The sequence below is a fragment of the Artemia sp. Qi Xiang Cuo genome, chromosome 4 (assembly GCF_049724085.1).
Source record: "Artemia sp. Qi Xiang Cuo chromosome 4, ASM4972408v1, whole genome shotgun sequence".
Lineage (NCBI taxonomy): Eukaryota > Metazoa > Arthropoda > Branchiopoda > Anostraca > Artemiidae > Artemia > Artemia sp. Qi Xiang Cuo.
The window spans coordinates 32003868-32030463 of record NC_142797.1 but is presented as its reverse complement, the minus strand read 5'-3'; the positions used below and the strand labels follow the sequence as shown (position 1 = coordinate 32030463).

Here is a 26596-nt window from a genome sequence, read left to right as displayed (position 1 = left end):
TGGTTATGGAATTAACCAGTTTGCCAACTGCATAAATCCTTGTTTTCTGCTGATATTCAGCCTACTTTGGTTAGGGTAGCCGAATCACTATGAGCTATGGGTTCTTATAGAGGAGGCAGAAGTCTCTTTGACTAAAAACTATGTACTTTATTGTACCAAGTTTATGTACAACCGTTTAAAATAAATGAATGTAAAAAAGAACAAGATTGACTAATACACGGCAAGAGAGGAATTGAAGACAGACATTGAAAGTCACATAGAAATTCCCTTCTTATTCTCTATAGTAAAACACCCCGTTTAAAAACCCTAAAACCCAATCAAACGAATTTCCTGTTCGCGACAGTAGCATACACTCCACTGGGAAAACTGCCCCGTTAAGAAATCCCATAAATCAATCACATAAATTCCCTAATTTTCTAGAATACATTTCCTTTCCTAGCTACTATAAAAAAGGCAATAAACTCAAAAGTTTACAACTGAACCGCTCAAACAATACAGAGTTTTCGAGAAAAGTTCTTTGATTTAAAATTCGCTTTTCTACCACCATTTACGTACAGGTCAGTACAACACATCATATGGGAAAATGGCAACCCGAAATAAATTAACTAAATCAACTTTCCTTCACTGAGGCGGAATTGAGACAAAGGCAGCTCTAATGTAACAGCTGAACTGAAATCTTTTACAGCTTAAGAAATATAGACTAGTGACAAATGAATAAAAGTATTACCGGCTGCCCCGTAGTTGTTGTTGAGGGCTCACTCGTTTCTTTTCCCCACGAGCATTTCACAACACTGCCTCCCATTTCTGTATTATGCACGGCCACAATTGCATGCGTTGCTGATTCTTTAGTTGCAAACCTATAAACAAAAAGACAATAAATGCAATTTCTCAACATGAATTCAGGAACGTCTACCTTAAATTTATTTTACAGTTGAATAGGTCATTGGAAAAGTTAAACAAGACACAAAGATGAACATAAAGTTAAATAGATCACACAAAAGATAAAGGAAAAGTATAGAGAACGTAAGAAAAGAAGGTACATTGCTGCAGGGAGGAATACTACAAGCAGTAATTAAACCATGAACAAATTATTTTCCTTCGTTAAAAGAAAAAAGTGCAGGAACCAAAAAAAAGGGAATAAGAATTGAGCCGAATTACGATAAGGAAACGAGAAAGACAGAAAGGGATACGGGTTCTTAAATTTCATTACCATCTTCCTTTCTACCATATGTTCCGTGCATAGTCAGTAAAAGCAAATCAAATATCAGACCAAAAGTTAGACTACAAGATTATAAACAATAAAAAAAACTACAATTGCTACTTTCGATAACTACTTGACGCCACTTTTGCGACATCTTTATAACATTTTTATAGCCGAAACTTCCGAGAGAGAATACATATGTCAAAAGGGAGAATTTAACACTCGTCTATTTACCCAACTCGTAAACGGAGTTGTTTTATAATCATGTTCCGTTCACAATAACTACTCAAGACACCATTTCCTCTTTTGAATGACCTAGGGAAGGGATGGAATAACTAGCTTGTAAAACAATCAAGGGATAAATGCTCTTATCTCTTTTAGTACAGATATAAAAATGTCCCATATACTATAGTAGAAATGGATACGCTATCTTATTAGATTGGTCACATGTGAACACAATAAATTAAGTGAGAAGCAATCCTTGCTAAACCTAATAGAGAAGTTTTGAAAGTGGACGTTACTGGCCCCCTAAGGTGCCTTCAAAACCCTACCAGGAGGACATAATATTTCTAAATGAGGATTAACATTGTGTAAAATTAACTTATGAGCAGATGTTTAAAAACTATTAACTCAACTAAGTAAAGGACTAGTGGCATTTTTGGCCTTGGTTATAAAAGAACGCTCTGTTTTGTTCTGACGAACATATTCTTCTCTCCAATCACTTTCGACTATTAAAAAAAGGCATTAGCCCTTTCTATTTTCAATCGCACCCCCTTATTGTTACATGACATGATTTTTACTCGTTTTCGGTTTAATGTAGCCTCTTATTTTTCTTTGAAAAATTTATATGTCGGATTTTTTTTTTTTTTTTAGATCAATCTCTTTTTGTTATGCATTGACACTGTTTTTTTTATTGGTAGATAAAATTAATATTTGTAGTTTTTTTGGCCTTCACGGTGAGCCTTGGTTATAAAAAAACGCTCTGTTTTGTTCTGAGGAACATATTTTTTCTTCTCCCAAAAAGTAGCTTATGTAACAACTTGGGGACGTAAAAAGAGAAGAAGATTTGAGTGACACCCCCTAACCTCAAAATTCTAATTCTTTTACGATTTTTCTTATATGTTTCATATCATTCAATTTTTTCAAAACCTTAATTTCAGTCCAAACTAAAAAACATAGAATGTAAATTGTAATTTCAATAAATACTGATAAATTAAACCATATCAGTCCAGGAAATAAGAGCTAATTAACTTTTTTTTTACTTTAACATTTTTCAATAATTTCTGTTGTACATCCAACACGTTACGAATGAGGAATAACTAAATAATGATATGCTCTTCATGTTTCTTGAAATATTTGACTGTAATTACACTCACTGAGTTTTTTTTTCATTTTTTCTCCACAAAAAAAAAAAAACACCTTCAAAGTGTTTTAAAAAAAGACAAAAAAAGTGAGAAGATGGCCAATTTTTAGTGCAACCATTATCCATCAAATTAAAAAATTCCCTCAAAATATAATGAAGCTAGGGATGCCTAATTAAGTAAAAAAGTATTGATTAAAACCTTTCCACCGTCCATCGATCATATTACAGATGAGATTTCATTAAAACGTCAATAAATTTTTATTTTTCTTGAATTATTTTACTGATAATTACTTTCTATGAATTTTCAACCGTTAATCCTTTAAGAAGACAAACAATGCGTAAGAAAAAGAAATAAGAACTCAGCAAATGTAGAGATAGCTTTCTGAGGAATTCTGAAAAAGGCTTATGCCAGCTTTGCCTCTCATTCAGACTATCTGTATTGGCCTATTCTCCAATTAGCCATGGCTCCTAACTTTTTCATCAAAGTCGACCAACTTGATTATAATTTAAAAATCAAAAATAAATAAAAGTTCAAACAGGGATAAAACCCTTTTAATAGACAGTGATAACTTTCAAAAACAGTGATAAATTTCACTAAAATGCTAGATATTTCGGTCACATATGGAGTGACCGTCATCAGTAGTAAAACACAATGCATAAGTGGCCGAAATATCTAGTATTTTTGTGAAATTTATCACTGTCTATTAAAAGGATTTTATCCCTATTTGAATTTTTATTTATCGTCATGGAAAGGCAGTGTGGTCTCCGAAATTATCTACGTCAAAAATAAACGGCATTCTTTACCAATCAATTCGAAAAATTCCTTCAAGATACAATAAACCTATGTATGCATCACATAGAGCTTCTCAAAGTAATATTTTAGACAAACCCAAGTGTGATAAAATTCCTAAAAAATCCTAGTCTTGTTAGTTTTAGAAACTAGAAATTTCTATTAACAAGCAAACGTGATCAAGTGTGTTGATATTATTTCCAGTGTGATTTCCTAAGAGTTTCATATCTCCAATTACCAGCGGAATATATGCAGAAACAGGGAGGTTGATTAGAAGCCTCTCCTTCAAGTTCGGAAGTTGATGTCATACCCATCGTCAAAATAATAGCTGAAAAAATACGACAAAAACAGCAAATAAAAGGAGAAAACGAGGGAAAAGCTATTTGTAAATAATACGTTAAAATATGCATAACTGTATACATGGGGGGAGGGGGGATTCTTGGAGAGTTATTCTCCTATCTTCAGATTAGTCTGAAGAACCCCAGGTAAATTTAGTGAATTTGGACCTGAAATACTTTTACCATTTTCGATTCAACTACTTTGAAACATAATCTGATTCCACCCTCCCTGAAACTCAAATCGCTGTTAAGCTTTGATTCCAAAGACACTAATGTCATCATCCGAGTTCAGAAAGTTAATTTTCTGACATCTTCACCTTTACAAAGGCATAACCAAACTGACATACAGAGGAGAGGGCTAGTAAATGAAAAACCTAGAGTTTTAGGGACTCAATTCGCATTCCAAATCATCAAATAGGAACAAAACAATAGAATGAAACATAAAATTAATGAAAAATTGGGAGGGGAAGGATTGAGTCTTGAACCTCCCTGGTTATTACATTTTTGTGAAAACCAAGTGAGTGACGAGACAGATCTTAGGACTTTCTTTTCTCTCATTCCTCTTCTCAGATAAAAGTTTCTTGAAATATTCTTCATATATATATATATATATATATATATATATATATATATATATATATATATATATATATATATATATATATATATATATATATATATATATATATATATATATATATATATATATATATATGTGAACTGCTTATTTAACAGATGGACGAAAAAAGTAAAAGATCAATTATCATGATCAGGAAACTTCAAATAGCGTTCCTAGGCGACCGTAAACTTAACTTTTTTTTCACTATAAAGCAAAATACAACTTCGTGAGTGAGCGCTCGATCGTTTCACACGCTTATACCTCTAATTACTTTACTTGTAGAGTGGAGAGAAACTTTATTGTCTTTTTCTTTCTAATATAGAAATTACCTTAGTTTTATGTCTAATTCATGGTATTTAGACTCTATCATGATAAAAGAAGAGTATATAGTAGCAATAATAAATCGCTGTTATTTATACCTCTGTAGATATGAACAATAGCGATTACTTTTTTTTAATCATAAATTTTGATATTAATTTAAGGTTGATTTAGTTTTTGAACTGTCACCTTAGTTTTAAGTATAATTACCGGCATTTAGTCGTTACCACCATCAAAGTAGATAATATCTCAGTAGCAATATGTTACAGGTAGCTTGGTAGACATAAGCAAGAATGAGAAATACTGCTTAAAAAAAAATATTCTGATGTTAAATATGAGCTTGATTGAATTCTTAACTATTACCTTAGTCTAATCTATAATTCCTGGCATTTAAACTTTATTGGCAATAATAAATGGATGTAACGTGTAGCTTGGTAGATTAAACGCGAGCGAGAAATACTGTTTTTTAATTACATTTTGATATTGAATTTAAGCTTGATCTAATTTTGGACTGTTATTATCAGAATTATAGCCCTTGATAATTGCTCCATACTATTTTTTTTTTCTTCGCCAGTACGCACGGTGTCCTTTAATAATTTAGCCGTTTGGCTTTCAGTCATTGTTTATGTAGCAACGCATTGTTCGGTTTCCGAGATAATTCCTGGGAGATATTTAGTATCAGTGCATATTAATATCATTTTAATTGCCATAATGACGATATTGAACGAATATCAATACAGTTTACGTGATAAATAGTTCAGATTATTGCTACCTGTCTCACAAGACCAAAATAAGGATTCCAAATGCCTTGCTTTTAGGCAGCCCAACTATCTGGAAAATTAAATTAATTATCACACCTAACATAAATAAAGTTCGGCATATGTAGAAATTTTATTGAATGGGAGGGGCCATGCATCCGAATATCACCATGAAATATGAAGTAAGCAGTGACCCCCAAAGCCGCGCCGCGCGAACACGACGGCGGCGAATGTGGGATTTAGAATCGGCGGCGCCAAATTTTTTTTTGGCGGCGGGCCTATTTTTCTGATTAAAAATAAAAAAAAATTCATGATTTTTTCTGAACATGAAGAAGGTGAACACGTTTGATGGTTTATCTTTCCTTATTTCCAGTCACACTTTGGATATTGGCTAAAATTGAACTTTCCAGTCTTGTTCAATCTTCACAGATTAGTTTCATAATTCTATTTGGTGCTCTTTTATAACTTTCAAATGACCCACTTGCTTTAGGCAGAATATCCAGTCTTAATAGTATTGCTTTTTGTTTTCTTTTATAGTTCTAGAGCTCACCTAAGCAAAGCTCTACGCTTTTTCTACCCAACAATATATTATGCTGCACCACAAATTTCTGACAAACTACTAATAAAATATTTTTAATAAAGATAAACTTTTTATTCACATTAATTCACTTTGAAACTGTTCAATTAGTCCTGCATTGTCAATAAAATTTCTGAATGAAACATAATCACATTTGCAGTATTCAAACTAGACACTAGTTTGCTCAAGAACTGGTATATCTGATATCTGCAATTGTGGAAAACTAAGTAGCATGGTTGCTTTTACCTATTGGTGCACAAATAAGGAAACACTCTACACCTCTAAATCCCCTTATTGATTCTCTTACATGCTGGAACAGGTAAGCATGATACAAACTCTCTGAAGAATTGTGTATAAAAAAAAACTCAATACATACTATGTTCCGGAAAGACCAATCCATACCAGGTAAATTAAGCCCCCGCCCCCCTTAAAGATTTTTCTATTCAGTCTATACTTATTAAGCAGCAGCTGTAGTAATTTTTTACTATTTTCCGGAGAAGATGGTTGGCTATGATATATAGCAACAATTTGAGTGGACAATGAAGAGCCTGGTAAGTGTGGGTCAATATGTAGGTTTTTAACTGCTTTATATTACCTTAAATTGCACTTGCTAGCAATACAGACAAATCCAGTGGACGCCAATTAGTGATGATGGGGCTGCAGGACACCTGGAGCATCCCATTGAGTGAGCCATGGTTTTGTTGCCCAGTCCTTGTTGAGATTTGATTTGAAGCTATCAATTGTTGTAGATCCCACCACCATCTTGCTTAGGCTCTTCCACAGACTTATGATTCAATTGTAGAAGAAATTGTTTCTTTTTCTAGCCTTGGCAAACTTGCAGAACAGATTTGTTGAACATCCTCTGGTACCTGATGACCACACATATCAACATATCTTTGTTGTCAGATTAGAGGAACTTAAAGGTTAATATCATATTGCCTCTGCATTGACAATACGTAAGAGTTGGTTGCATCAGGCTCTGCAGTTGACGTCCATACTCTTTATCTTTAAGACCCTTTATGCATTTTGTTGCCTGTCTATGAACAGATTCAATAGCCATCAGGTCAGATCTACTAATTGGCAAGGCAATGCACATTCCATACTCCAATCTAGGTCTCACCAAGCTTTTATAGAGTTTAGTCACTATTGATGGGAATTTACTAGTGATTGTGTGCTTGATGATACCAGGACTCTGGTTAGCCCCTGCTACTGCAGCATGGGTGTGGCAGTTGAATTTGAGGTCTTCATCTACAACCATCCCCAAATCTCTATCTGAAGTACTCTTGGAAACTGGTTGTCTCTCACCAGATTTTGTTAACATTGAATATTGCCTTCATGGGTTATTTCTTCCAAAATGTAAAACCTTACACTTTTCAACATTAAACTTGTGTCTCCATATATTGGCCCATTTGCAAAAGCAATCATGGTCTGACATTATTGAGGCTTCACCCTGCTGTGTGTCAATAGGACCAATAAGTTTTGAGTTGTCAGCATATAGGCTAAATTTGATAGTCACATTTTTCTGAGCATCATTAATGTAGATACTAAAAAAGGTAGGTTCCAAAACAGTTCCTTGAGACACCCCACTTAAGACCTCTGCTATTTGAGAATAGAAAGCTGTACCACCTTCATCAAAAACTCTGATCTGCTTTCTTCCCTTCAAGAAAGACATAATCGAGTCCACCACACCCTCAACAATACCAATTGCCTTCAGTTTTAATTGGAGCCTTTGATGACAGACTTTATTGAAGGCTTTAGCAAAGTCTAGCATAACCATATCCTGGTCAAGGAGCTCAGTTATGTAATTATGAGGCAATCAGATTTGTTTCAACTGATCTACCTGGTCAGAATCTATGTTGATGTTTTGATAGAAGGTTATTTGTGGCCAAATGTTTGAGAACAGCAGCATTTACAATACCTGCTAAGATTTTCCCAACAGCAGAGGTAATACTAATTTGCCAATAATTGGGAGCTCCATTATTGAAAGTATATCCCAATTCTATTTGTAGGCCCGGTAAAGATGCAATTTAGTTCCCCCTGTAGATAAGGATACAGAGCCCCTACCAATAGAACTAGGATATACAGTAAGAAGCGAGTTGTTTATATTCTGCTTCTGCTGGACAGTATCTGTGCAACTATACAGCCCAATTGACTGAATAAGATTCAGTAGGAAATAAGCTACTTTTATCAGGGGGAAATAATCTTCACCTTTACCGAAGGACCTCTGAACCCTATACTACAACGGGAACTAAACTGCACCTTTACCCTTTTTTCTTATCAACATTAAATAACCCTCCAAAATTCTTTCCTGAAAAAAGTGGTCGAGTGATGAAGTTTCAAGTCAAAGTTTAAGGCTACTTCAACTTCAGTGTGACCTGCTCACTGTCAAAAAAAAGAAAAAAAAAGTAATTCATTTCTATACTAGCTCTTTTCCAGATTACATCCTGAATTGCCTAATGCTATATTTACCTAAGTCTTTTCATCTGAAAAATCAGAAAGAAAAAATGAATTTCAAAGTGGACAGTAGAATTTTCGTTTCAAGATACATTTCTTCTTCTTCTTCCTACGAACTGATATACATGGCGAATCCAAGATGATAGTTTTTATCTTTAAGAAACAGATTAGCCGGGACGACAGTTGAAGCCCGGAGGTGGATATCGATAAGAAGAGAAAAAAAAAAGAAAAAAAAGCGGCGTATTACTGACGCCGCCGCCGTAAGAATCAGCGGCAGGTTCCGGTGACAGTCTGACAGTCAAACTCAGTTCAGATGACAGTGCAGCTGAGTGGACTTTCAGTATCCTCACCCAAAATTCCCTCTTGGCACATATCCAAAAAAAGGGATAGGATAAAACAATAAACGGTATTTTTACTTGTAAACAATTTTGCACCAGACTATCTTCGTATTTAAGGACTTTCCAGGCTTAAGCTACCTCCTAAAAATGTGAGAATCAGACAAACATACGTACTTTCCGGTTATATAATGGTAAAAAAAATCCGAAGCTCAGCCCCCGAAATCAAAATCCCGGCCATGGCTTTCGTTTCTAAGCAACCCCGACAACACGTCTGGAATATAATCAATTTAAGGACTTTCTAGAATTAAGCTACCTCCTAAAATGTGAGAACAACACAAACATACGCACTTTTAGGTTTTATAAAGGTTAAAGAATCCAAAACTGAGCCCCTTAAATCAAAATCCCGGCCATGGCTTTCGTTTCTAAGCAATCCCGACAATACATCTGGAATTTAATCAATTTAAGGACTTTCTAGAATTAAACTACCTCCTAAAATGTGAGAACCACACAAACATACGCACTTTTAGGTTTTATAAAGGTTAAAGAATCCAAAACTGAGCCCCCAAATCAAAATCCTGGGCATGGCTTTCGAATCCAAGCAACCCCGACAACACATCTGGAATATAAACAATTTAAGGACTTTCTAGAATTAAGCTACCTCCTAAAATGTGAGAACCACACAAACATACGCACTTTTAGGTTTTATAAAGGTTAAAGAATCCAACACTGAGCCAGCGAAACCAAAATCCCGGACATGGCTTTCGTTTCCAAGCAACCCCGAAAACGCATCTATATTATAATCAATTTAAGGACTTTCTAGAATTAAGCTACCTCCTAAAATGTGAGAACCACACAAACATACGCACTTTTAGGTTTTATAAAGGTAAAAGAATCCAACACTGAGCCAGCCAAACCAAAATCCTGGGCATGGCTTTCGTTTCTAAGCAGCCCCAGCAAAACATCTGTATTATAATCAATTTAAGGACTTTCTAGAATTAAGCTACCTCCTAAAATGTGAGAACCACACGAAAATACGCACTTTTAGGTTTTATAAAGGTTAAAGAATCCAAAACTGAGCCCCCAAATCAAAATCCTGGGCATGGCTTTCGTTTCTAAGCAACCCCGACAACACATCTGGAATATAATCAATTTAAGGACTTTCTAGAATTAAGCTACCTCCTAAAATGTGAGAACCACACAAACATACGCACTTTTAGGTTTTATAAAGGTTAAAGAATCCGAAACTGAGCTCCCAAATCAAAATCCTGGGCGTGGCTTTCGTTTCTAAGCAATCCCGACAACACATCTGGAATATAATCAACTTAAGGACTTTCTAGAATTAAGCTACCTCCTAAAATGTGAGAACCACACAAACATACGCACTTTTAGGTTTTATAAAGGTTAAAGAATCCAAAACTGAGCCCCCTAATCAAAATCCTGGGCATGGCTTTCGTTTCCAAGCAACCCCGACAACACATCTGTATTATAATCAATTTAAGGACTATCTAGAATTAAGCTACCTCCTAAAATGTGAGAATCACACAAACATACGCACTTTCCGGTTTTATAATGCTAAAAGAATCCAAAACTGAGCCCCCAAGTGAAAATCCTGGGTATGGCTTTCGTTTCCAAGCAACCCCAATAACACATCTGGATCAATTGAGCTTCTGCAACATAAGAAATTTTTCAAACGGAAATGCTCTTTATAATATAAGTTTAAAATAAATGCACAAACTCATCTTTTGAATTAAACTATTCAATTGGTTTCAAAATTGTTACCCTCTCCTCCTTTGGAATAATTCCCTCATTCCGTAGCATTACACTATGTTACAAACTATGTCGTTTTCAATCTTGAAAAAAATTGGTATATAACATTTTTTTTTTTTTTTTAATTATTAAATATATTTCAAGTTTAACAAATTACGATTAAAAGATAAAATTGAAAAATGTTTCAGCAAGTCAGCTTTTTGGAATTAACTTTTTTTTTCAAATAATTGAAGTTTAGTGAGCAAACAATATTACAGGGTGATTTTTCCATCCCTTCTGAAACACGACATTTAAGTCAGATCGTATCTTATGAACAATTGCCAGCAAAAAAAAAAAAAAAAAAAAAAAAAAAAAAAAAAAAAAGTGAAAATGTAGAAGAAGACAAAAATAACAACAGAAATGGTTACTATTGTTTTTTTTTTATAGAATATATTCCTTTTTTTAGTTACTAACTCCGTAACAGAGCTTTCAAAAAGTAATTAAGTCCCATCTATTTTGGATTTAAATACTTTTAAAGCCACTGTCATTGTGTAATAGAACCAAATCCTGTTTCCAAGGATACAACTAAAGCAAAGTGTTCTATTTATTAAACTCAGACTATATCAGTTAATGCCCGTGGCAAGATTTCAATATTAATAGCGAAAGACGAATTGAAAACTCGCAGTGTAGGACCTTCTTCCTCCAGGAGTTGAAAACTGGGCCCAATATGGCCACCGGTTATTTCCAATGGAATCGGATATTTGACACATGATTTGCCCAAAGTGTTCGATTATTGGAAATATCGATAGAAATACAGCATAAAAAAACGGGAAATAGGTAACTGGATACTGCCTTGAGTTATATATTGCAGCGCATTTCCCCGCTGGAATTATTCTCACGGAAGAGATGTATCTTCCTGGACTTGAGAAAATAAAATTGTGTAACATCGGTGTATAATTAACATTTTCCTATTCTAAGGTAACTTTAATGCTCTTTGTCAGTTCAATTGTTCCATAATCTATATATTTATGTGTGTCCGATCAAGGCAGTAACCACCGTGAGACGGCATCACCCAAACGAGACCCATATCCAACTATGAGATGGTAATTCCTAATATCCTAATTCCGAAAAATACTAAACTTTTAAAGCTAGAAACGTAATTTTTTTTTTATTCAAAATGCAAGTATTATGAGTCAGGGAAGGGGACAACAAAAATCTTGAATAACACAGTATTTTCTAGTGTATTTATAACTGTTGCTAACGACAAACAAAAATAATAGAAAACCAAATCATGGAATAATTAACGCCTATCGGGAACAATACAGATCCAGGGCCGGATTGAAGGGATTGAACGATAATACATAGATTGCAATGTATTTGATACACATGTCCTATTCTTCTCATCAAACTTGCGTTAAAAATCATAATCATAATTACAAAAAAATAATCATAATTACCCGAACAATCATGCGGCCCTGACAATAGATTTCACAATGAGGAGCAAACGAGCAATATGAGTAAAATTAGTAACGAATATCACAACCCAAGATTAGAAGTACTAATTAAGACCTGAGATCTCCACACTCCCAGTTCCACCACGTTCACATTAATATATTAACGTCAGGCCTATACAATGAGGAGCAAACGAGCAATATGAGTAAAATTAGTAACGAATATCACAACCCAAGATTAGAAGTACTAATTAAGACCTGAGATCTCCACACTCCCAGTTCCACCACCTTCACATTAATATATTAACGTCAGGCCTTATTCACGTTTTTGTCCATGTTTATTTCTTATATTCTAAATCTCAATCTCCAACTTTGCGAATTGGCTAAATTTGACATGTAATTACGAAAATAAAAAAGAAACAAAGCAAAAAAAAAGTGTATTGAAGGTTCACTTAAGATTAATAATAAGTTGTTTCGGTTAAAAGATTTGACAATTAGTATCTTTAAACTAAAAGTCAAAATATATAAAGTGTAGAATTCAAATTTCGAAAATTCTGATGTATCACGTATATCGCACTAAACACGTTTTAATTCAAAGCAACTACAAAAGAGTATATTGCCAATGAAACCTCGAATCCACAATTTTCAAACTGTTCAAGGAGAGGAACCAATTCACGAAATTGGATATAATAATTAGAGACAAAATACTTTCTTGGGCCAATAACTTCGACCAACAGATGTATTTCGAAGTCGGTTGTGCAGAGTTGCATTAATAATTTTCAATAAAAATAATAAAAAAAGCTGAAACAGAGTTTTCACTGTCCAACAGCAGTGTCATTTTATTTCTCACACATTATCAATGGATACAGGAGGCCCATTTGAAAAACATGGTACGTTTAACCCAATAACATCCAAAACTGTATTTAACATATATCTGCTCATAGAAGCGAGGGTAGACAAGGAGAGGGGGGGAGTGTGCAAATTTGAAAAAAATGCACAAACATTACCTCTTTCGTGATTCACAAACCCCCATCCTATATACATATATAGGGACCTATATACACAATACATCTGGTTATGTTGAGGCGAAACGTTTTTCATACGTCGAATAATATTCCCTGAACAAACTATTCCACTCACAACAAATACGTATTGACATGCCAAGTCACCAAAAATTGTAACAATGAGCTATTATCCCATAAAAAAAAGAAGAAAAAAGAAGAAGAAAAGAACGCTAAAATAGCATAGTGCAAATTTAAAACAAGGTATAATTAAACTTAAGCTGCCCATCAAATTTTTAGGTAATTCCTCCCCCAATTTCCTCATTCTTGTTTGTTCAATAAAGGATAGCAACTTCAACAAAATACATTTATCATTTATTCGTTTAAATACGTATTCATATGCCAATTCACAAAAAACAATAAAAATTTTACTAATGAGCTATTATCCCATAAAAAAAAAAAAAAAAACGCTAGGATAGCATAGTACAAATTTAAAACAAGGCATAATTAAACTTAATCTGTCCATCAGAATTTTAGGTAATTCCTCCCCCATTTTCCTCATCCTTGTTTGTTCAATAAAGGATAGCAACTTCAACAAAATACATTTATCATTTATTCGTTTAAATACGTATTCATATGACAAGTCACCAACAACAATAAAAATTGTACTAATGAGCTATTATCCCATAAAAAAAAAAAAAAACGCTAGGATAGCATAGTACAAATTTAAAACAAGGCATAATTAAACTTAATCTGTCCATCAGAATTTTAGGTAATTACTCCCCCATTTTCCTCATCCTTGTTTTTTCAATAAAGGATAGCAATTTCAACAAAATACATTTATAATTTATTCGTTTAAATACGTATTCATATGCCAAGTCACCAACAACAATAAAAATTGTACTAATGAGCTATTATCCCATAAAAAACAAAAAAAACGCTAGGATAGCATAGTACAAATTTAAAACAAGGCATAATTAAACTTAATCTGTCCATCAGAATTTTAGGTAATTCCTCCCCCATTTTCCTCATCCTTGTTTGTTCAATAAAGGATAGCAATTTCAACAAAATACATTTATCATTTATTCGTTTAAATACGTATTCATATGCCAAGTCACCAACAACAATAAAAATTGTACTAATGAGATATTATCCCATAAAAAAAAAAAAAAACGCTAGGATAGCATAGTACAAATTTAAAACAAGGCATAATTAAACTTAATCTGTCCATCAGAATTTTAGGTAATTCCTCCCCCATTTTCCTCATCCTTGTTTGTTCAATAAAGGATAGCAACTTCAACAAAATACATTTATCATTTATTCTTTTAAATACGTATTCATATGCCAATTCACCAACAACAATAAAAATTTTACTAATGAGCTATTATCCCATAAAAAACAAAAAAAACGCTAGGATAGCATAGTACAAATTTAAAACAAGGCATAATTAAACTTAATCTGTCCATCAGAATTTTAGGTAATTCCTCCCCCATTTTCCTCATCCTTGTTTGTTCAATCAAGGATAGCAACTTCAACAAAATACATTTATCATTTATTCTTTTAAATACGTATTCATATGCCAAGTCACCAACAACAATAAAAATTGTACTAATGAGCTATTATCCCATAAAAAACAAAAAAAAACGCTAGGATAGCATAGTACAAATTTAAAACAAGGCATAATTAAACTTAATCTGTCCATCAGAATTTTAGGTAATTCCTCCCCCATTTTCCTCATCCTTGTTTTTTCAATAAAGTATATAAAATTAAAAAAAATAAATTTATAATTTATTCTTTTAAATACGTATTCATATGCAAAGTCACCAAAAACAATAAAAATTGTACTAATGAGATATTATCCCATAAAAAACAAAAAAAAAACGCTAGGATAGCATAGTACAAATTTAAAACAAGGCATAATTAAACTTAATCTGTCCATCATAATTTTAGGTAATTCCTCCCCCATTTTCCTCATCCTTGTTTGTTCAATAAAGGATAGCAACTTCAACAAAATACATTTATCATTTATTCGTTTAAATACGTATTCATATGCCAAGTCACCAACAACAATAAAAATTGTACTAATGAGCTATTATCCCATAAAAAACCATTTTCCTCATCATTGTTTTTTCAATAAATGATAGCAACTTCAACAAAATACATTTATCATTTATTCGTTTAAATACGTATTCATATGCCAAGTCACCAACAACAATAAAAATTGTACTAATGAGCTATTATCCCATAAAAAACAAAAAAAAAACGCTAGGATAGCATAGTACAAATTTAAAACAAGGCATAATTAAACTTAATGTGTCCATCAGAATTTTAGGTAATTCCTCCCCCATTTTCCTCATCCTTGTTTGTTCAATAAAGGATAGCAACTTCAACAAAATACATTTATCATTTATTCGTTTAAATACGTATTCATATGCCAAGTCACCAACAACAATAAAAATTGTACTAATGAGCTATTATCCCATAAAAAACAAAAAAAACGCTAGGATAGCATAGTACAAATTTAAAACAAGGCATAATTAAACTTAATCTGTCCATCAGAATTTTAGGTAATTCCTCCCCCATTTTCCTCATCCTTGTTTGTTCAATAAAGGATAGCAACTTCAACGAAATACATTTATCATTTATTCGTTTAAATACGTATTCATATGCCAAGTCACCAACAACAATAAAAATTGTACTAATGAGCTATTATCCCATAAAAAACAAAAAAAACGCTAGGATAGCATAGTACAAATTTAAAACAAGGCATAATTAAACTTAATCTGTCCATCAGAATTTTAGGTAATTCCTCCCCCATTTTCCTCATCCTTGTTTGTTCAATAAAGGATAGCAATTTCAACAAAATACATTTATCATTTATTCGTTTAAATACGAATTCATATGCCAAGTCACCAACAACAATAAAAATTGTACTAATGAGCTATTATCCCATAAAAAACAAAAAAACGCTAGGATAGCATAGTACAAATTTAAAACAAGGCATAATTAAACTTAATCTGTCCATCAGAATTTTAGGTAATTCCTCCCCCATTTTCCTCATCCTTGTTTGTTCAATAAAGGATAGCAACTTCAACAAAATACATTTATCATTTATTCGTTTAAATACGTATTCATATGCCAAGTCACCAACACCAATAAAAATTGTAATAATGAGCTATTATCCCATAAAAAACAAAAAAAACGCTAGGATAGCATAGTACAAATTTAAAACAAGGCATAATTAAACTTAATCTGTCCATCAGAATTTTAGGTAATTCCTCCCCCATTTTCCTCATCCTTGTTTGTTCAATAAAGGATAGCAACTTCAACAAAATACATTTATCATTTATTCGTTTAAATACGTATTCATATGCCAAGTCACCAACAACAATAAAAATTGTACTAATTAGCTATTATCCCATAAAAAACAAAAAAAACGCTAGGATAGCATAGTACACATTTAAAACAAGGCATAATTAAACTTAATCTGTCCATCAGAATTTTAGGTAATTCCTCCCCCATTTTCCTCATCCTTGTTTGTTCAATAAAGGATAGCAACTTCAACAAAATACATTTATCATTTATTCGTTTAAATACGTATTCATATGCCAAGTCACCAACAACAATAAAAATTGTACTAATGAGCTATTATCCCATAAAAAACAAAAAAAACGCTAGGATAGCATAGTACAAATTTAAAACAAGGCATAATTAAACTTAATCTGTCCATCATAATTTTAGGTAATTCCTCCCCCATTTTCCTCATCCTTGTTTGTTCAATAAAGGATAGCAACTTCAACAAAATACATTTATCATTTATTCGTTTAAATACGTATTCATATGCCAAGTCACCAACAACAATAAAAATTGTACTAATGAGCTATTATCCCATAAAAAACAAAAAAAACGCTAGGATAGCATAGTACAAATTTAAAACAAGGCATAATTAAACTTAATCTGTCCATCAGACTTTTAGGTAATTCCTCCCCCATTTTCCTCATCCTTGTTTGTTCAATAAAGGATAGCAACTTCAACGAAATACATTTATCATTTATTCGTTTAAATACGTATTCATATGCCAAGTCACCAACAACAATAAAAATTGTACTAATGAGCTATTATCCCATAAAAAACAAAAAAAACGCTAGGATAGCATAGTACAAATTTAAAACAAGGCATAATTAAACTTAATCTGTCCATCAGAATTTTAGGTAATTCCTCCCCCATTTTCCTCATCCTTGTTTGTTCAATAAAGGATAGCAATTTCAACAAAATACATTTATCATTTATTCGTTTAAATACGTATTCATATGCCAAGTCACCAACAACAATAAAAATTGTACTAATGAGCTATTATCCCATAAAAAACAAAAAAACGCTAGGATAGCATAGTACAAATTTAAAACAAGGCATAATTAAACTTAATCTGTCCATCAGAATTTTAGGTAATTCCTCCCCCATTTTCCTCATCCTTGTTTGTTCAATAAAGGATAGCAACTTCAACAAAATAAATTTATAATTTATTCTTTTAAATACTTATTCATATGCCAAGTCACCAACAACAATAAAAATTTTAATAATGAGCTATTATCCCATAAAAAACAAAAAAAACGCTAGGATAGCATAGTACAAATTTAAAACAAGGCATAATTAAACTTAATCTGTCCATCAGAATTTTAGGTAATTCCTCCCCCATTTTCCTCATCCTTGTTTGTTCAATAAAGGATAGCAACTTCAACAAAATACATTTATCATTTATTCGTTTAAATACGTATTCATATGCCAAGTCACCAACAACAATAAAAATTGTACTAATGAGATATTATCCCATAAAAAACAAAAAAAACGCTAGGATAGCATAGTACAAATTTAAAACAAGGCATAATTAAACTTAATCTGTCCATCATAATTTTAGGTAATTCCTCCCCCATTTTCCTCATCCTTGTTTGTTCAATAAAGGATAGCAACTTCAACAAAATACATTTATCATTTATTCGTTTAAATACGTATTCATATGCCAAGTCACCAACAACAATAAAAATTGTACTAATGAGCTATTATCCCATAAAAAACAAAAAAACGCTAGGATAGCATAGTACAAATTTAAAACAAGGCATAATTAAACTTAATCTGTCCATCAGAATTTTAGGTAATTCCTCCCCCATTTTCCTCATCCTTGTTTGTTCAATAAAGGATAGCAACTTAAACAAAATACATTTATCATTTATTCGTTTAAATACGTATTCATATGCCAAGTCACCAACAACAATAAAAATTGTACTAATGAGCTATTATCCCATAAAAAACAAAAAAAACGCTAGGATAGCATAGTACAAATTTAAAAAAAGGCATAATTAAACTTAATCTGTCCATCAGAATTTTAGGTAATTCCTCCCCCATTGTCCTCATCCTTGTTTGTTCAATAAAGGATAGCAACTTCAACAAAATACATTTATCATTTATTCGTTTAAATACGTATTCATATGCCAAGTCACCAACAACAATAAAAATTGTACTAATGAGCTATTATCCCATAAAAAACAAAAAAAAAACGCTAGGATAGCATAGTACAAATTTAAAACAAGGCATAATTAAACTTAATCTGTCCATCATAATTTTAGGTAATTCCTCCCCCATTTTCCTCATCCTTGTTTGTTCAATAAAGGATAGCAACTTCAACAAAATACATTTATCATTTATTCGTTTAAATACGTATTCATATGCCAAGTCACCAACAACAATAAAAATTGTACTAATGAGCTATTATCCCATAAAAAACAAAAAAAACGCTAGGATAGCATAGTACAAATTTAAAACAAGGCATAATTAAACTTAATCTGTCCATCAGAATTTTAGGTAATTCCTCCCCCAATTTCCTCATCCTTGTTTGTTCTATAAAGGATAGCAACTTCAAAAAAATACATTTATCATTTATTCGTTTAAATACGTATTCATATGCCAAGTCACCAACAACAATAAAAATTGTACTAATGAGCTATTATCCCATAAAAAACAAAAAAAACGCTAGGATAGCATAGTACAAATTTAAAACAAGGCATAATTAAACTTAATCTGTCCATCAGAATTTTAGGTAATTCCTCCCCCAATTTCCTCATTCTTGTTTGTTCAATAAAGGATAGCAACTTCAACAAAATACATTTATCATTTATTCGTTTAAATACGTATTCATATGCCAAGTCACCAACAACAATAAAAATTGTACTAATGAGCTATTATCCCATAAAAAACAAAAAAAAAACGCTAGGATAGCATATTACAAATTTAAAACAAGGCATAATTAAACTTAATCTGTCCATCAGAATTTTAGGTAATTCCTCCCCCATTTTCCTCATCCTTGTTTGTTCAATAAAGGATAGCAACTTCAACAAAATACATTTATCATTTATTCGTTTAAATACGTATTCATATGCCAAGTCACCAACACCAATAAAAATTGTACTAATGAGCTATTATCCCATAAAAAACAAAAAAAACGCTAGGAAAGCATAGTACAAATTTAAAACAAGGCATAATTAAACTTAATCTGTCCATCAGAATTTTAGGTAATTCCTCCCCCATTTTCCTCATCCTTGTTTGTTCAATAAAGGATAGCAATTTCAACAAAATACATTTATCATTTATTCGTTTAAATAAGTATTCATATGCCAAGTCACCAACAACAATAAAAATTGTACTAATGAGCTATTATCCCATAAAAAACAAAAAAAACGCTAGGAAAGCATAGTACAAATTTAAAACAAGGCATAATTAAACTTAATCTGTCCATCAGAATTTTATGTAATTCCTCCCCCATTTTCCTCATCCTTGTTTGTTCAATAAAGGATAGCAACTTCAACAAAATAAATTTATCATTTATTCTTTTAAATACTTATTAATATGCCAATTCACAAACACCAAAAAAAATTTTACTAATGAGATTTTAGCCCATAAAAAAAAAAAAAAAAACGCTAGGATAGCAAATTAAAAATTTAAAAAAAGGCATAATTAAACTTAATCTGTCCAACAGAATTTTAGGTAATTACGCCCCCAATTTCCTCATCCTTGTTTGTTCAATAAAGTATAGCAACTTCAACAAAATACATTTATCATTTATTCGTTTAAATACGTATTCATATGCCAAGTCACCAACAACAATAAAAATTGTACTAATGAGATATTATCCAATAAAAAACAAAAAAAACGCTAGGATAGCATAGTACAAATTTAAAACAAGGCATAATTAAACTTAATCTGTCCATCAGAATTTTAGGTAATTCCTCCCCCATTTTCCTCATCCTTGTTTGTTCAATAAAGGATAGCAACTTCAACAAAATACATTTATCATTTATTCGTTTAAATACGTATTCATATGCCAAGTCACCAACAACAATAAAAATTGTACTAATGAGCTATTATCCCAAAAAAAACAAAAAAAACGCTAGGATAGCATAGTACAAATTTAAAACAAGGCATAATTAAACTTAATCTGTCCATCATAATTTTAGGTAATTCCTCCCCCATTTTCCTCATCCTTGTTTGTTCGATAAAGGATAGCAACTTCAACAAAATACATTTATCATTTATTCGTTTAAATACTTATTCATATGCCAAGTCACCAACAACAATAAAAATTTTACTAATGATCTATTATCAAAAAAAAAAAAAAAAAAACGCTAGGATAGCATAGTACAAATTTAAAACAAGGCATAATTAAACTTAATCTGTCCATCAGAATTTTAGGTAATTCCTCCCCCATTTTCCTCATCCTTGTTTGTTCAATAAAGGATAGCAATTTCAGCAAAATACATTTATCATTTATTCGTGGCTCGCATGACACTGACCTTTTTGAACTGAGGATATTAACCAATTTCTCTTGGAAAAGTACAACTTTCATTTTTCTAAATTGCTGTCACTGTCTTTTATTGCACTATTTGTTTCAGTTAGGTTATCCTTCGTGATTGAAAGACAAAAAAGATTATATACAGATATATATTGATCTTTTTTTTCTGTTAACGTGACCCAGGATTTGGTACAAAACTTTAAAAAATATTGACAAACTTGTTAAAAGTTGCCGCTTTCAGAAAAGTTTGTAAGTGCCCTAGTTCCTCATGAGTTTAATCTTTTGTTTTTTAAGTAAACGGAATTTAGATTTGGTAAAAGAAAAACAAAATTCGTTCTCTCTTCTGTCGTGCATAAATAATTCAGCCATCTTACCAAGATGAGAGTTGCTCTATACGACTGATGCTATCCACTTTAGGAGATATACCCGTTCTAGAAGGATTTTGTTTCGGATAGGGTTCATTTTTTTTTTAAACAACTGCAATGAATTTTCCTGGAAACTTGGGGGTACTGATACAAAATATCGATCTTGGCCTATACTTAGTAATTGAAAAAATGTTACGATTTTTTTCCAACCGGGATCTGGTCTAAATTAAAAAAAATTGACAAGCTTGTTCAAAGTACTCACTTTCTCCCAAGCTAATGCTATTCCGTTCTGTCTGTGTTTAAATAAAGCACAGGCAGAGATTTTGATCTTTTTTGGTGACTTCGGGCACCTGCACTTTAATTCTAGATTAGGCAAATCGTATAAAATGTTGTCTTTGGTGAAGACTCCGCACTAAATGTCATTGTTCCTAACGAGTCTAGCGTTTGGTTCTAAACTATACGAAGTTTTACAAACAGAATTCCATTTAAGCTTTAATTTTTTCGATGTTATTGAAATACTTGGCCATTCCAATCCGATATAAAGAATTACTGGTCGGTATAACTAAGGATTTCCGTTGGAGGGAACCCCTTTTATACCCTTTTTTTTTAACATTTCTGCCGTGCGACAGGATTCGCTGCTAGCATAAAAAAAAAAACAGAAAATTGTTTTACGGATAAGGTGCTAGTGAGAATTTATCGCCATAATTTAGATTTTCGCTAGTCGTATTGCTCTTGTTGAAAATGGGAGCTTCTTGGGACGGTGTAAAGAGAGAAGCTTTGAATAGATTGGGATGGAGGAGGAGCGTGTATGGCTGTATTAGCCTCGGGCGGGTTGGTGCTGCAGTGAATTGTTAGAAGAAGAAGTAGCCTATACTTCTTATGGCAACAACAGTTGTTATCCTACATCGACTGTGAAACAAATGCGATTTTCGGGAGTTTCTGGGTATGAAAAGAGACATATCTAAGTATTATTAAAAATACAGTTAGGATTACAAATTAAGGGAGTAAAAACACTGATAGAAGCCTCACCATCTTAAATATAAAATTCTTACAAATACATTTTCAATATTTTAATTTCTGACAGCTAAGGATAGCCAAAAATTAAAGAAAACACCGGGAAAATTTTAAGAAGAAACAAAAACTACCATGCAAATTAGTTACGTGTTCTTTTTTTCATTTATACGTTTTGATCTAAGAAACTACATGCAATATCACGCTAGCCAGTTAAAATTCTCAAAAAAGAATCTAATATAAAAGACAGCAAAAAGAAAGAATCACAAGAAAATATTACAAACCTGATAAAAGCATAGCCTTTGTCCTTAAATACCCTTATTTCTTGAATCTGGCCATAAGGGGTGAAAGTCTTCTGAATAGTTTCTTCACCCACAGAAGGTCCAAAACCACCACAGTAAACTGTACAATTTGTTGGTGAGGATTGGTTATATACCTCATCAAAAGACAAAGGCTTAGAATTTCCTAGAAGAAATATATATAAGTACAAGCAGATAATATCAAAGAAAGCTGAAAATTTATATAATTAATCATCATTTTTTCAGGAACTATTTCAATCTAGATCTAGTCTCCATATAGCGGGGGTAGGCTACCTTGGGAAAATCTCGGTAGGTTAGCTCGGCGAGTGGAATTTAAACTTCTAGACCTAAAACAATAAAACTAAAACAATTGGTGACAAAATTCAGCCTTCTTTACCTGCTTATGTATTTTAAAGAACATGAAAAGACAAATACGACGTACGTATCTTTCTGGGATAGGCCGATAAACGAAGAAATATGGCGTTGGTCACATTCTTTTCCCATCTAATACCTGTTTACATTTTTTTGGCTCAAATTACCTAAAATATTGTGCTTGATGTACTAGATTGAGCCCATGTTATGCTATAACATGTTGATTTTCGTGTTTACCCCCCCCCCCCCAACCCCTCAAAAATGTGCTACTGCAGAGGTAAAAACTTAATCTCGACTCTCCTCTAAAACTACGAAAACACATTCTTTCTTGAGGGCCATGACGACTTGTAACTTTGCCATGATTGCCATGCCATGCCATGATTATCTAAATTCCTGGTGCAGAAAAATCGTAATTTCAATAACTTATAAAATTATGAAAATATATTATGTGTCCTTCCGTTATAGACACGTAAACATGTACTTAAATATTCAACAGCATGAAACACAGCAGCATGATTATTCTACACGACGCAAAAAGTAACGATATACTAACAAATCTTCATCCTTCACTCTGTTGAAAACAGAAGTTCTTTTTACAATAGCAAACTAATTTAATAAATCTTTACATTTTAAAGGTCATATGTTCATCAGAAACTTTAACATTGAAGAAATTCAAAAAGGAACCGACTTTTATTGCCCAAGAAAAGTCCAATAGATAGAAGTGGAACAACTATAAGAAAAGAAAGGAAAATTTCCCCAGGTGCGAGACGATTCGCTAAGTTACATTCAGTCCATAAAACTTTTTGGCTCGAAGTCTTATCAAACTCAACTAAAGGTCGAAAAGATTGATTTACAACGGAAAGTTTATATAGGACATAGGAATTAAGTGTTTGCTGGGGCAAATTTGCCAACTTTTTTTTTCATTCCGTGGGAATTTCAACATCAAATAAAGAAAAACTGAAAACAAAATTTTAAAAGAGCTGGCACAGTCGAAGCGTTTTTTTTTTTTAGTTGTAAATAATTGAAAAATAAAATATTATGAATTTTTAATATTTATTCAGTATTTGTGTGTGAAACAAATTAGTAAAAAATCAGTGGATGTGGTTCAGCGCATAAGTACCTATTATTATCTTTTTCAAACAGTTTAAGACAATGCAGTTTTAAGTTGTATGAATTGATCACGGGAGCTGCTTTAGACGTGCGTCGCACATATTTTTAAAATTCCTCTGTGGGATAGAGGGGGGAGGGGGTAGGAAATTTAAGAATTCTAAGCTTAAAAAAACTATTTTTTTTAACAGGAATATGTTAGAATACACAATTTTCATTTCGAATTATGGATCTTGCAAAGAAACTTCAGTTGTGAGTCGAGCAGGCTTAAACAATCATTTAGAGAAGTGTAGTAGTTAATCTGAAAATTCAAGTCAGATCAAGCGTGGATCCAAGTCAGATCAAGGGCGGATCCAGGATTTTTTTTTAGGGGCGGGGGGGGGGGGGCGCAAAATAGGATGATCCGATAAACTTGCGTTAGGAGCAGGGGCGTAGTTTGGTGGTGGCAGTTACCCCCCCCCCCATAATGTGAAGAAAAAATTATTATACATCCCATGCCCTTTGACTGGACCTTTGATCCGAATATGGACCTCTTTTGGCCCCCCCCCCCAATACAAATGCTGGAGATTCTCCCCTGGTTAGGAGCAAGTTTAATTAACGCAAACTTGCGTTAATTAAGTAAATTACACTGCTTTAGACTACGTTAGGGGGTGCACGCCCCTTCACCCCCCTGGATCCACCATTGAGTCAGATAAAATTCACTTACAATTTTAAATTGAACAATTTTTTTCTATCTTTTTTAGAATGATCTCTTTTTAGTATTTAGTAACTACTTTCCACAAAAAAGAACCTCCACATCCAACTAGAAAATTTTAGCTAAAAGAAAAAGAAATGATTGAAAAAATTAATTTCAGACTCCACAGTTTGCATTAAAGAATTTACTGACCACCCGGAAAGTCAGGAGTATCTGAACTAAAAACACTCTGCTCATATTCCACACACCTAAAAAAAGGTAGTTACCCCTGATATTTTCACAGCGGCAAACAATGTAAGCAATACATAAATTCAAACCTTTGATATCACCTCTCTAATCAATATAAGCTTCCGATTATCTTTATTTCAATTCAGAAAATACTAAGCAAACTTGAATATTATTTGGTATCTACAGAGAAAAAAAAATAGAGAGAAAAGGATCTTTTCGCATTTTAATAAACATCAAGTCTGAATATCAACCAGACAAAGCAGCTATTTTAGAAGACAGTTATATTGACATGCTCCAAACCAACTAGATCTTATTTCAAGAAAAGTGTCAAATTTAAGATCATTTACTGTATAAAAAGCGTCAAAGCCCTGGATGTTTCCGATTATTGAAATTTAGGGAAAACTGAATTTGATCCCCCCTCTCTTTCCAAATAATATCCCGAGTCTGTTTCCGAACTTCAAAATCCAATAACTAGATATGTAAGACTGTTTATTGATATCCGAACCTTAGTTTAATCAAAATCCAAAGCCACATTTTCACCTCCCAAAAGGATACAAAGATTTAAACGAGCTTATTTTGGGACATACGTATTTGCCATCGATAAAAGGAAAATTTAATACAAAAAGGATACAGACAATGCTTGTACAGTATATAAAAAAGGGACATATCTTCTAAGTAGTGACACCATAAGGGGATGAAAATCGTTGTGTCACAAAAAAAAAAAAAAAAAAAAAAAAAAAAAAAAAAAAATTATTTAATGGTAAAAAAGTATGCTGATTTTTTAAATATCTCCCTCCCTAAAAAAATTCCAGTACATCACCCCTTCTTAAAAAAAATAATAATAAAAAAAAAAGTTTGATCTCAAGAAGTTATTTTGAAGGCTTACGTCATCTAAATTTGAAGGCTTACGCACCGAGTCATTTTATTTACACCAAGGACATGAAGTAGGGACCAGAGACCCAAAGTCAACTGGATTTTGACAGAGGGCCAACATAGATTCTGTCTCAAGTTGGCCCTCTGTTCGAATTCAAGACAAGTCGCACAAAGGTCGAAGTTAAAGGCCTTATACAATGCGCAACCTCTTGGTAAAATTAAGTTAGTTGATGCAGTATTTAATTTTATTGTATTCAAACAATAAAGCTAAATAATTGACAAAATAATTATTTCTTTTTTTTAACACAAAGTAAACATTTCAGCTTCATCCTTTTATGAATAGCCTACTCTACATTCTTGTTGGCCTCCTTAAATTCATTCTTTTCCTAGTTGGGAACATGACATGATCAGCTAAATAATAAAATAACATAACGAAAAAAAAGCTTGCGGTTTTACTAATTAAAAAAAAGAGCTATCCTGAAAAAAGATTTTATTTATAATTCAAATATCCAATTAAATCAGACACATCAATTAAGTATTTGTGCTATTTTATTTTGAATTTTATTCAAAAATTAATTTGTAACTAAAATAAACCGTTTTTGTTGCTTATGAAAGCTTTAAATCGTCATTTCGCCAGTAGAAGTTACTTTAACGGTAGTTTTTAATTGATCTTAAAATAAAGATGTTGGACTAAGAGAAATTAACATTTGTGATAGTGAGGAACAGCTAATGATAAAACTATCAAAACGACTTCCCAGGTTCCAAGATATCACACACTTTTCACCCTTCCCCCCCGCCTAGTGTTTCCCAGAGCGCCACGTGTGCCACACAGTTCCGCCACACTCCGCTCAGT

The 26596-nt window shown here is 32.5% G+C and overlaps 1 protein-coding gene across 4 annotated transcripts in view; it reads right to left on the bottom strand.

The window, feature by feature from the left end:
• The window catches only part of LOC148953014 (cytotoxic granule associated RNA binding protein TIA1-like), a 316849-nt gene that overhangs the window by 13957 nt on the left and 276296 nt on the right, over window positions 1-26596 (bottom strand). For all 4 annotated transcript variants that reach the window (XM_089088228.1, XM_089088229.1, XM_089088230.1 and 1 more), the window contains 2 exons: window positions 22455-22635; window positions 728-857 (listed from right to left, as the gene is read on the bottom strand). In XM_089088228.1, the coding sequence (XP_088944354.1) occupies window positions 728-857; window positions 22455-22635 (311 nt within the window). The remainder of the gene's footprint in view (window positions 1-727; window positions 858-22454; window positions 22636-26596) is intronic.